An 11,545-nucleotide genomic window follows, 5' to 3' on the forward strand; every position below is an offset into this window, starting at 1 on the left:
AACTATTTTCTTGGTTAAAGCATTTTAATCAGAGTAAACAGAAATATTTTCTTGGTTTTTAGTGAGATTGAAGACATAAAGTAAGGCATAAATAGGTGATCTAAATATGTCCACTGAGATAACAGACAAATCTTCCCAATAAACCCAGATTAGGTTTGATAAAGATTTCATAAAACTGCATGTTAACAAAGCTGAAATACCACTGGTAGTGTTAGAGGGATGTGTCTCAGACAGAGTCCTGTCAACTTTCTGGTTGCTTTACTCAAATATTTACATTTAACTATCTTAAACCTCATATAACCTCTTAAACGAGCCAAAAGGATTAGCCAAAATTAGCATTTTAGCTAACCGTGTCTGACCTCGTTTCCATGTGCAATTACCATGGCAACCATGGAGCCTGTCAACAAAACCGGGAAACGAAGACGCAGACGATGTAAAAACAGGTAAATGACTTTAATCCAACTCAAAGCAGGTCAGTTTCTCTTTCTGTATTTATAACTAAAGCCATACGGCGCGTTAACTGTCTGTTTGAACGCTAGTTGTGCTTTTGAACGCCATATTGAGCATTTATTGGGCATTTATATTGGGCCGGGAGGTTGTCCCGTTGAGACGAACGAAACATCCGTTAAATGCCATTATCTTTAAAGTAGTTACTGTTTTTAAATTCAAGCATGTTTTGTCATACTTTTACACAGTTCAGCTCCTGTTGTTCTGCTTTGCAGGAAACTGTCCCGCAGAGCTCCGTCCACTGGACGGCAGATGTTGCCAGCTGCTGAGATCCCAGAGGAGCCGGAGAGCAGGCAGGTGGGACTGACCGCCGTCATGGGGAACTTTGATTGTTCACGGATATCATACAAGTAGAAAAGTCTTAGTATCAAGCAAATAAAACACTTTGAGTGGGCGGAGAGCAGAAATAACGAGTCACAGGCGCGAACTGTCCGACAAAGCAAGCACAGGTGTAGTTGTGATGTCTTTTTGTTGTTGATTTGTGTGTTTTACTGGCTTTTTTCTTCTTATTGTGACAATATGAATATCCCTGTGAGTTTTTTTATATCTGGCATTTCTTTTATAGTTGTGTTTGCTTTACATTCCCCATTTTGTCCCTTTGTGTCCCTTTTTTGATCTGTTTCAGCTTAGAATCTTATTAATTTGTCATCTTGTCGAGGCTGTGACCCCTCATGTGCAACAGCTCAGATAGTTAACTATTAGATCATATCTTCAGAAGAAAATAAGCAGTCACACCTTATTACAATACACTGTAGTTGCTGAGGTAATTGATCTGCTGTGTTTAGCTGATTGGTTGGAGCTAAATCTTGCTGCTTAGATCACCTTAATCAAGAAAAGTGAATCCAGAGAGGTGAGTAAGGGCATCCCAGCTCAGTTTAAGGTTTGGTTGGAGCATCCTGAACCTAAAGCCATCATTAAAGGGGAACTCCGGTATTTTTAAACCGAGACCTTATTTCTAGCATGAAATGCGTTCATCTACTCACCGAGAACAGTTTGGTGAAAGTCTGCGTCCTTTGGAAGATATTTAGATAACTAGAGATCCATATAACAGGAGAGAACAGGGCATAGACAATACAGCCTCTAAATAAGGCATTATCTGTCTTTATTTCACCAATACTTTAAGACAAATGAATGAATGAACGTGTGCTATTGCTCTGTTAGCTCATAGCTGCTGTGTTGTTGTTATTGGCGGCTATCGGGGGGGTTATAGAGGGTTTTCTACACACTCTACTGGGATGACGTCATCAACGTGCACTGCTGCGTTCACCTACTCTCGGTGAGTAGATTAATGTATTTCATGCCAGAAATAAGGTCTATGTTTAAAAATACCGGAGTTCCCCTTTAATGTTTAACTGGAACAACATTCAGATCAATGCAGCACAGGAGATTTAATGGACTCCTCTCACCTACCTATTAAAGGATGGGTTTTAACTGTAGAAACAGAAAAGAGAAGACAGTGATGAGAGTAGACTTTGTCCTCCAGGGTCTGCCAGCGCTCCACGTGACCTGCCTTTACGGGGAGCTGGCTGCCATCAAGCATGTGCTGGAGTCCGGGCTGTGGTGTATCAACAGCAGAGATTCCCAGGGTCGCCGGCCCCTTCACATGGTCCTGTCCTCCTGGGGCTCCACCAGCATCTCCGCCTGCATCAGATACCTGCTGGAGCATGAAGCCGATGTCAATGCGTAGGTTTTATCTGCTACTCAGCTTGATTAAGAGTTATTTTGCTTCAAATTCATGTTGGTGTGAAAGTGTAAATGTTTTGGCATGTGATGGTGAAAGTTCAAAGCTGCTATAAGGCAGATTTTCTTTTTTAAACCAGCACCACAGACTTAGGGCAGACCCCGCTGCACCTGGCCGCCTCCGAAGGCCTCCTCGACTGCACAGAAATCCTCGTGAAGGCCGGCGCGGACGTGCTGGCAAAGGACAGCATGGGACATACGCCTCTGGACTTGGCCCGAATCTGGTGCCACAGGAAAGTAGCGAGGTATCGAGTGAAAGGTCCCCACCAAAATAAAGGTTCGGTTTCAGCTCAGAATCACAGATTTTGGAAGAAGCAGCTCTCTTCTGTGTGTGCAGGTATCTAAAAAACTGTTTGTGGCTGAGAGATAAGACGAGAGAAATGGAGGAGAGGCGGCTGGTTCAAACGCTCTACAGGGATCTTGTGAATATGGCCAAACACAATATTTATAAAAAGGTGAGTTTGCATGACGCTAACGCTGGTTCAGGCAACGTTTTGGCTCAGTCTAATGGCTGGAATCAGCAGGGCATACACTTACCAATATATGAGGACTATAAAGTGTACAGTTGGTGAAATAAGTAGTTTGTCTTGTTCAACACATCCCAAAGTATTCTGTCAGTAAGCACTAAATGCACTTTTTCATTTCCACTTATTAGAAACTTATTGATGAGAAGATGGAAGAGTGGGCTAACAGGAAAGGCTTGCCCCCCCTGAAGGATTTCTCCCCCAGAGTGCAGGTGAGCCAATACCACACCCAGTGTCTCTTATCAGACCAGACCAGCTCCAAACCAAGACCCCCCAAAGGCTCGTGTAAGCAGCAGCCGGAAGACCCTCAGAGAGAAAAGAGCCCCCTGAAGCAACCTGCAGCCTCCTTCCCCAGCCCATGGAGCATCTTCACGGGTCTCCAGCCAGAGAAGCCCCCCGCAGAGCCAGACCTCAGGGCCATTGTGACGCTGCGAAGGGACAGCAGCAGCAGGCGGCTTCAGTACACCACCAAGTGGGATTGTGCGCCTCACGCCACCCCTAATCTGCCTCTGGAGGTGGTTGAGAGGGTGCTGTTCCCCAGAGCTTTCCCCACGAGGCTCGCCACGCTGCAGCGCTTTGAGCCCCAGAACATTGAGGAGGTCCAGCGTCTACGATGCCCCCAGGGACGGAGCACCTCCCCCTGGACTGAGGTGGCGATGCACCTGGCTGAGGCGCTAGAACCTGGACACTACTGAGGGGGTTTCTGATTGACAGGTTGAGAGAAAATGCATTAAAATGTAAACCTCATTTATAACTTTTATATGAAGCTAAGAACCCCTCTGAGCAGGAAACTCCACCCCACCAAACCACAATAACCGCTCAGGAAGAACAGACCTAAGAGCCCCAGACTCTGCGGTCTGTGCTGGATTAAGCCCCGCCCATCTTACCCTGAAGAGGCATCAACAGAAACTTCCTGCACACAACATGCAGCCACTCCACAAGCTCTGCTCAGAGTGACAAAATCAAAAATGCCACACACTCCAGATGCTGCGCCGGCAAAAGCAGGGCGAGCACAGGGGTGAGTGAAAGGTGAGAAAACCTCAGTGAACTGGGTCACCTGTCACAGATGTATCCCTGCACTTTCCCTGATCTCCCCCAGGGAAATGAATTGGGATCCAGGTGAGGGCTTGTCAACAGCACGCGAGTGCGAACTGCGAGCTGTGGCCTGTCAGCTGAAGCGTGTGTGTGTGTGTGTGTGTGCGCACGTTGTGGTTTTGACTTTTTTCTTTATTTCACAAAGCACTTCACACCTCGATGGGGGGTCAAAGTGCACGCTAGCATGAACCAGGTGCTCCCTCTGTGACCAAACCACATGAGACCGGGCTGACATAACGCTGTCCGTCTCACACAAACACAGGGAAGGTCAATGATTTACTGGTGTCTGGGTGCAGTGACCTTTACTCTGTCGGGAGATGCTTTAAATAACCATTTAACCAGCAGTTTAGATCATCAACATCTCTTTATTTCACAGTTATGTGCATACCAGCCTATGGTGAATCAAACTCAGTAATTGGTAAAAAGAATTTCGGCACCTTTAATGTTTCCACATCGAGCAGTTTGTAAGTTTTCTGACCCCAACACCAGTAATTCTCTTTAAAAAAGTTCGATTTTCTCACGTCTTTACGTTCGCCTTGGATGTTGGGTTCGTTAAGGAAACAAAAATCAGGTTTTTATCACTACGAATTCTTAGAAACAGTCCAAAAATAAGACGAGCAGGTAGCCACGCTGCAGTGCTGGTGATTGGTGGAAGTGGTGAAGCGGATCCAAACAAACTCACCATGTTGAATTGTTCTTGTGGCCAAATGTAGATGAGCGTGTAAAAAGTGCCTTTTCAGCGCGTTCAGCCTCGATTACACCAGCTTTCGACGGCCCTTTCTCATTTAAATGATCCTAATAAGAGCTTGTGTGGTGAGGTGCAGCAGTTCTCTTCAGCAGCTAAAACACTATCTGTGCCATCCGTTGTACTTCTCACTCATCAGAAGAAGAAGGAGAAGTTTTAAGGGTCCACTTTGCCTCCTTACCGGGTTTTAAAGCCGCTGTGTGTGCGTTCAATTAGATAAAGTGTGAGAATTATAACGTACAAAATGACAGGAGATGCCTCTTCAAGAAGGACTCTGATAATGGTTTATCTGCCCAAGCCAAAACGTACAGTTTGATGGTTGTTAATTTCAAACCCTGCTCAGAAATATTTTAATACTAAAGCTTAAAAAAGAAAACAAAAAAAGTCCCAACAATAAGACAATAAGAAAGCGCTACAGACAAGATCCTCAAAGAGGTCCTTAGTGGGTGATGTTGGCTGTCAGGATGGACACAAAGTCGAACATGGCCTGTGTAAACGCATCGGCTCGTCCAGCAGGAAGCTCCGTTCTGCTCATTGGTCCGTCCGTTTTGTGTGAATTTCCTCCTCTTTTGGCCGCAGCTTCGTTTTAGTCCCGTCCACAAATAACTTCCACTGTCCTTCCTGCCGCCCCCTGATCTCCAACACAAACACACACTCACACACCCCCAGCCCCCGGGGCTGCACCCCGAGCTCCTTCAGTACATTTTCTGTCTGCTGGGCAGCACTGCCTCCTTCAGGAAAGAGAACACGAGGAGGATCCCGGACCTCTTCCCCCGTTTACCCTTGGTGAAATAATTAGATACCACATCATCTATAAGAAAAGAACAAATAAGCCGTCATTGATTACGTATTTCAGGAAGTTGACAGTTAAATTCACAAAACTCTGATGTCAGGACATGCAAAGACTTTTGAAAAGTAAGCGCCCAACGTGGGGCTCGAACCCACGACCCTGAGATTAAGAGTCTCATGCTCTACCGACTGAGCTAGCCGGGCATGCTAGCTCATGCTATCATGCTATGCTATAAATGCTACATAAGCTAAGCTATGCTATGCTATACCTAAAGTGCCTGAAGCCCTTCACCCCCACCCATCACACAGAGCAGCTGTCTGGGACTCTCACCTCCTTGCTGCATGGTGGATGGAAGTACATTTTCTCCTGCTGACAGAGACACAAAGAAGGCGAAAGGAATCACCCACAGGCAAATGGTGAAGTACGCCAGCACCTGAGACCAGTCAGGGGAAACAGAAACAAGTTTTGACAAGAAACAGAAGATATGGAGGGAAGTCTTCTGCCTCTCACAAAGCAACACATACACACTTATATATATAAAAAGTTGACATAAATCTGAGGTGAGGCTACCTCTGAGAAGGGATAATACTCCTGTGCAAAGTACTGGAAGGCCATGTAATGGTTCACCACCACCAGCACTGCAGCGTGAAGACAGAGGAGACAAAAGATGACAGATCATTTAAAGAAATCCTGATTTTATCGGCTCCGATTAACATCCAAAGAGTGAAGAGTTTGCCTTCTAGTTACCACAAGACAGGATGAAGTTTGGGGAGCTCAGCAGTATGTAGGGGAAGGTCTGCAGGAGGCCAAAATACACCAAGTTTGTGAAGAGGCCGACTCCCACCATCAGCACTGGGAAGCCCTCAAAGAGATAGAGACCTGCCAGCACACCTGTGGAGAACTGGACACATTCACAGGCAGTGAGCCCTGGAGGTCCTAACTATACACGTCATGAAAAAAGCAAGTGCACTACTGTAGACCCACTTACTCACCAGGATCATGTACTTTATTATTCGACTGGTGGCTACTGTGTATTCTTCTATTAGTTCGGCCAAATAGTAGAGGCCAGCAGCTGGGTGGAGATGACAGGCGATAAGCAACAAAACAGGAAAATACAGGAACAATTACAGACTTATGCATCCTTTTAAATGCACCTGATCGTACAGTGTAGTACACACACACACACACACATATATATATATATATATATATAGATCCAGTGCTTCTATATGGCCATAAACTTATTTCTGTGTAGTACTGGGTGTGTATGAAGGCTTTAGTCATGCTTAGGAAAACTCTCACGTACAATTTTGTTGTAATAAATAACATTAATTTAGAGTTTAGGACTCTGACTGAATTGTTTGTCATTTCAATTGGACATAAACATGAATTTTTAACAGACGCTGGTGAATTTATTGAACCCAACTGCCACAAATCAACTCATTTTTGGGGATCAAATGAGGGGAAAAGTGAATGTGAATGCAGGTTAAAGAAATTAGTAATTGGATGTCTTACTTTTAAGCACAAAAACCTTTTATTCAACATATTTTTTGTGTTAAAGAACAATAAAACTACTCAGATTTAACACACAGTCAAGGCAAAAGAAGAAGAGCAGGTCAAATAATGTGAGAAAATCTGAGTCCGACATCAAAAACCATGAAAGAAGCCTTGATGCGAGTCGGCTGCAGAGCCCATGTGGAAGGAGAGCCAAACAAAGCCAGAAACTGGGGATTGATCTGTGATGAAAACATGTACGCCAGGAGCTGAAAGGTAGCGCTCAGGAAGCAGAGGCACCGCAGCGCTCGCCACAATCAATTCAAAGTATGGAAGTGCCATTCACTGTCGTTAGTGCTGCTCGGTGGAGTTAAAAGAAAGCTTTGATCACAGCAACAGGTTATTTCTTTAAAAAAAAGGTTATTTTTCAATGTAAAGAATCAACAACTGATCAATACTTCTGATCTGACTGAGCATTTCAATGAGAAATATTATATAGCGTACAGAAGCTTTTAGACTTCCTTTGTCCTGCATTTCACCCTCAGCCTGATTTGACCTCAGCAGGGACGTAAAAGCAAACTAAACCCAATATAAAGGGGTGTGACAGACACACCTGACAGCTGCAGCACAGCAGCTCTGACGTGGCCAGGTAACTAACTGTCAACGTGGACGGACAAGCTCTTCCTCTACTTTTATCTATGTGCTCTGACCAAAGTACACCCAAAAATGGCTCTCAACAGAACCACATATTGATCACCCAGTCCTCAGCTAAACTCCTGCCTCAGAGGTAAACAAACACATTAATTTAAGCAGTGAAACTGGAAGCTGGGCTCAGTAGTTCACATCAGCTGGCAAACCAACCTCCCCCGCTTTAAACTGCAGTCTGGTGATGCATTTTACACATTTGTTGACTGGTTTCTATCGATAACCTCACATAACAAGAGCTAAAGACATGAACAAAGCTACATGCTAGCCTGGTAACCTTTAGAAACTACAAAGATAAGAGGCTAATCTACAACAAACTGGGGAAAACGTTCTGCTTTTACTTGTGACTTAGTTTTAATCTTGAGAGTTGGCTGAATGAGCTGGTAAGCAGCCATCAGTGTTTCAGTGAGCTAACATGCTTCATACGCTCATGTACCAGGGGAAATGGTTCACATTTCGGTACTAGAGCTACTGCTAACACAGCCAGCGTTTATATAACAAATCCACATTCATTTTATCTGCTGACTACGTTAGCATTAGCAAGCTAACATTAGCCACTCTGCTGTAGCACCTGTGGGGTTTCCATCAAACACTTACCTATAGCTAGAGTGACGAAGGATATCTGGACCACCAACGAAAGCCAGCTCAGTAAATAAATAAACCACATCTCTATGCATGTACCCCAACACAAAAAAATAAGAAAAAAAATACAGAAAGCGGCTAGCCGGCTGCTAACTAGCGCTGGTCAAAGTTCCTTCCGCTGCTTCAGTACAAGCTGAGGAGAGCAGGGAAAGAGGGCCTCATCCTCAGGAAGTGTGGTGTTGTTTTTATTGTAGCGCCACCTGTGGTGGGAGGAGAAGTGTCATTTTTATCCATTCATACATTTGTTTAAATATACTCTATTATCGACTTCCATAAAATAGCACAGCAAGCGCAAACAAGCAGTTATAAATGAAAATGTTTCCATCCATCCATTTTCTATTAGAAGCCTCTCCCAAGCTGTCTTTGGTTGTCAGTCCATCAAAGGACCACAGAAAGACACAACCATGCATGCTCTCACTCATAGGGAAAATGTAGAGTTTAGAACTGGCCTAACATGCATGTTTTGGGGCAGTGGAATAAGCCGGAGTACCATATATACACGGGGAGAACATGCTAACACCACACAGAAAGGCCCCAGCAATTCAAACCAAAGGATTCAAACCAAAGCCCTCTTGCTGTGAGGCGACGCTAACCACCACACCACCGTGTAGCCCTCAGTATAAAATGGAGAACGTATGGTTACTGCTGCTGGAAGGAATGAGCTCCTGTAATTGAAGAAGCCTCTGACTGAACACACTCTGTTGTTAAAACACCGTGTAATGTAGCGGTTCATCAACTTGTGCAGCATTCTTCTTCAGGGGCTCCAGAGGAGTCCGCAGCACGGAGCCTGTCTTCTTCATCAGTCTCTGCTCTGACGCCCCGACACATGCTGCAAAGCAGATTGCACTCAGATTGGCTTCTCATGAAAAGACGTTAAACTTCAGGGATGGATTTAATGTTTGTCTCAGTTTCAGTGACCAAATTTAGCTAAAATGATCCACATGTTCACTCAGTATAACTCTGTTCTTTGGTGTTTGCTAACATGGGAACCAAACAGTACATTTTCCCAACAAAGAGAGAATTCAGAGTCCAATTTATCAAGAATATGTTGAGTTTGAGAAGATGATCTACAAAAGAAGGACATCGTTATTCTTGCATAAGCTTCTCAGATGTAAAAGAAATAAAATCCCACACAGATGTCTCATATTTCCAGTTTTATTACAACCAAATTTGGACCAATTAGTCTGTGGCATCTGTATGGTTTGTGAAGGCAAAGTATGAAACGAACCCGCCTTAAACACAGAAACTAACACAGGAATTTCAGCAGTAAAAGTAATATCATCTAAATCAGCTCAAAGAAGGAGGATAAATCTTTCTACTGAGCCACATGAGATGGCTGCGACTTCCCGGTCTGTCGCCTCACAGAGTCTCCTGTTGTCTCACAGACCAGTAACCTGTGTGTCAAGTGTGCTTTGCTTTGATCTGTCAGCTGATAAAAAGTCTTTTAAAGAAAAAAGGTTCAGTTTGAGCCTCTCTCTCAGTCTTCTGCAGGCCCACTTTGGCTTTGAGTGTATCTGCCCTGCTCATAAGGTCCACCCCCTCTGCGTTTTCACCCTGAACTTCAGAGCTGAGCTCATTCAATTTGACGTGGAAGAAATTCCCAAACAAGAAGCCATGCATGGTCTGACAGTGCAGACACTTCCTTGAGCTGCTCGCATGCCTCCGTAAAGGAGCAAATCTCAGACAGGAGGTCAATAAATCTCTGCAAAACTTTGCCGCGACTCAGCCAGCAGAACATAGCGTTCAGGAGCAAGTCACCGTGAGCGACATCAACCTCGTCCTGTAAAGATTTGAACAAGCGGTGCTGAAGTCTTTATTCTCAGGAGGAATTCTGCACAAAAAAGTGCAAAGGCTCTTTCTATTTTAGTCTAAATCATCTGACCTTTGTTCAATATATGAAGGTAGGTCGAAATGATCAGAAAGACCAAATATTGATGCATTAAGTGAAACAAAGGGTCTCATTAATTTAGCATTCAGACTGAACAAATATGAAGGCTAAAAATCAGAACTATTGCTCTTTGTTTTTAAGTTGCATGACCAACAGTGTAAGTTCTCAGATTCTGGTATTTTTGGACCTTATGATCTATCCACATAAGTCGTATTTAAGATAAAGTTAAGATTTAAGATGTGCTCCCAAACACTGTAGGTCTTTAAATTTGTCCATCTCCCTTTTCAAATCCTGAGCTTTAGCTGAGCTGTGTGTCTAAGACAAGTTAGAGCTTAGATTAAATGCTCTGAGAGATTCCACCTTAAAAAACACAAACCTGAATGTCCTGTGGGTTAAAGGAAACTGTGGTGTCATCGTTATTTAACGCCATCCTAATTTCAAAGTGCATCACACTGACAGTGTCTAAATGGAGCCAAATGTAGGTTTATATTTACTGTATTTCTTGGGTTATAAGGCACAGGTATCATGCAGCCTATGAAAGAGACGAGATATCAGCAGCAGGTCTAAACTGGTGTGTGTGGAAATAAATATATTATATATGTATAAAGAGGGATATAGAGCCAAGAAAAGCAGCAAAGAAAGGAGAGAAATACCATATTTTTCGGGTTATAAGGCGCATTAAATTAAACAAAACTCAGATAAGTCAAACTTTATTCAGCTCACTTGTTGAGTTTGAATCTGCTTCGTCAGCATGTCTCTGAACAGCAGCCATTTTTAGGGCAGCGGGTGTAGAAAATGAATGAATGAATGCACCCACCTTAATGTTGAAGCACAGATCGTATCACTCCGCCAGGATCGTGACTACGGTGGCCCGTAATGCTCAATCCATCAGCTTACCAAGGCCGTGCTAAAGCCAAGATTTTTGTATATCACATAAAATCAGTTCCAGGTCAGAAAGCAAAACCAGAATTAATCCTTACATTAGGCGCACCGCTGTGGATTTTTGAGACAATTAAAGGATTTTAAGTGCAATTTTAGATCAGAAAAATACGGCAGTTTGCAGCAGAGGGCAACCTGAAAGGAGTAAAGATTGACGGCAGAAGGAAAGGAGCAGCACAGGGAGCGTTGTTAAGGAAGGTCAAAGTTCACTTCATGTGATGACCTCCGCATTTTAAGGCGCGCTGTCGATTTTTGAGAAAATTAAAGGATTTTAAATGCGCCTTATGGTCTGAAAAATACGGGATATTTCTGGCTGATGTCACATGATGATGCTGACTGAGTCTGACTCAGTTAGTAGTTATCAAACCATTAAAAACTCATCTGGGTTCGTCAAATTCGTACAGTTTGTAATGCTGTAAGGCTTGTGGTGCGACCCAAAGTGTACCTTCTTAATCATTCAGTAAATATGCTAATCT

At 43.8% G+C, this 11,545-nt stretch overlaps 2 protein-coding genes and 1 non-coding gene across 3 annotated transcripts; 1 reads left to right on the forward strand and 2 right to left on the reverse strand.

Moving 5' to 3' along the window:
• The first annotated feature begins 390 nt into the window (after positions 1–390).
• Positions 391–3,466, forward strand: ankrd53 (ankyrin repeat domain 53). Its single transcript, XM_072376941.1, has 6 exons — positions 391–443; positions 723–804; positions 1,991–2,190; positions 2,328–2,492; positions 2,585–2,702; positions 2,903–3,466. Exons 1-6 carry the CDS (start codon positions 391–393, stop codon positions 3,464–3,466), a joined length of 1,182 nt encoding a protein of 393 aa, XP_072233042.1.
• A 745-nt stretch (positions 3,467–4,211) lies between these two features.
• On the reverse strand, positions 4,212–8,386 carry tex261 (testis expressed 261). The gene is made up of 6 exons (XM_072376542.1): positions 8,198–8,386; positions 6,394–6,473; positions 6,149–6,302; positions 5,972–6,039; positions 5,732–5,834; positions 4,212–5,422 (listed from the first exon to the last, which is right to left on the reverse strand). Exons 1-6 carry the CDS (start codon positions 8,265–8,267, stop codon positions 5,307–5,309), a joined length of 591 nt encoding a protein of 196 aa, XP_072232643.1. The 5' UTR covers positions 8,268–8,386; the 3' UTR covers positions 4,212–5,306.
• trnak-cuu (transfer RNA lysine (anticodon CUU)) lies at positions 5,532–5,604 on the reverse strand. The gene has a single exon. It is a non-coding gene; the product is annotated as a tRNA-Lys (tRNA).
• Positions 8,387–11,545: the final 3,159 nt, after the last annotated feature.

This window comes from Leuresthes tenuis, unplaced genomic scaffold (genome assembly GCF_036924035.1).
Source record: "Leuresthes tenuis unplaced genomic scaffold, fLeuTen1.0.hap1 SCAF_22, whole genome shotgun sequence".
NCBI lineage: Eukaryota > Metazoa > Chordata > Actinopteri > Atheriniformes > Atherinopsidae > Leuresthes > Leuresthes tenuis.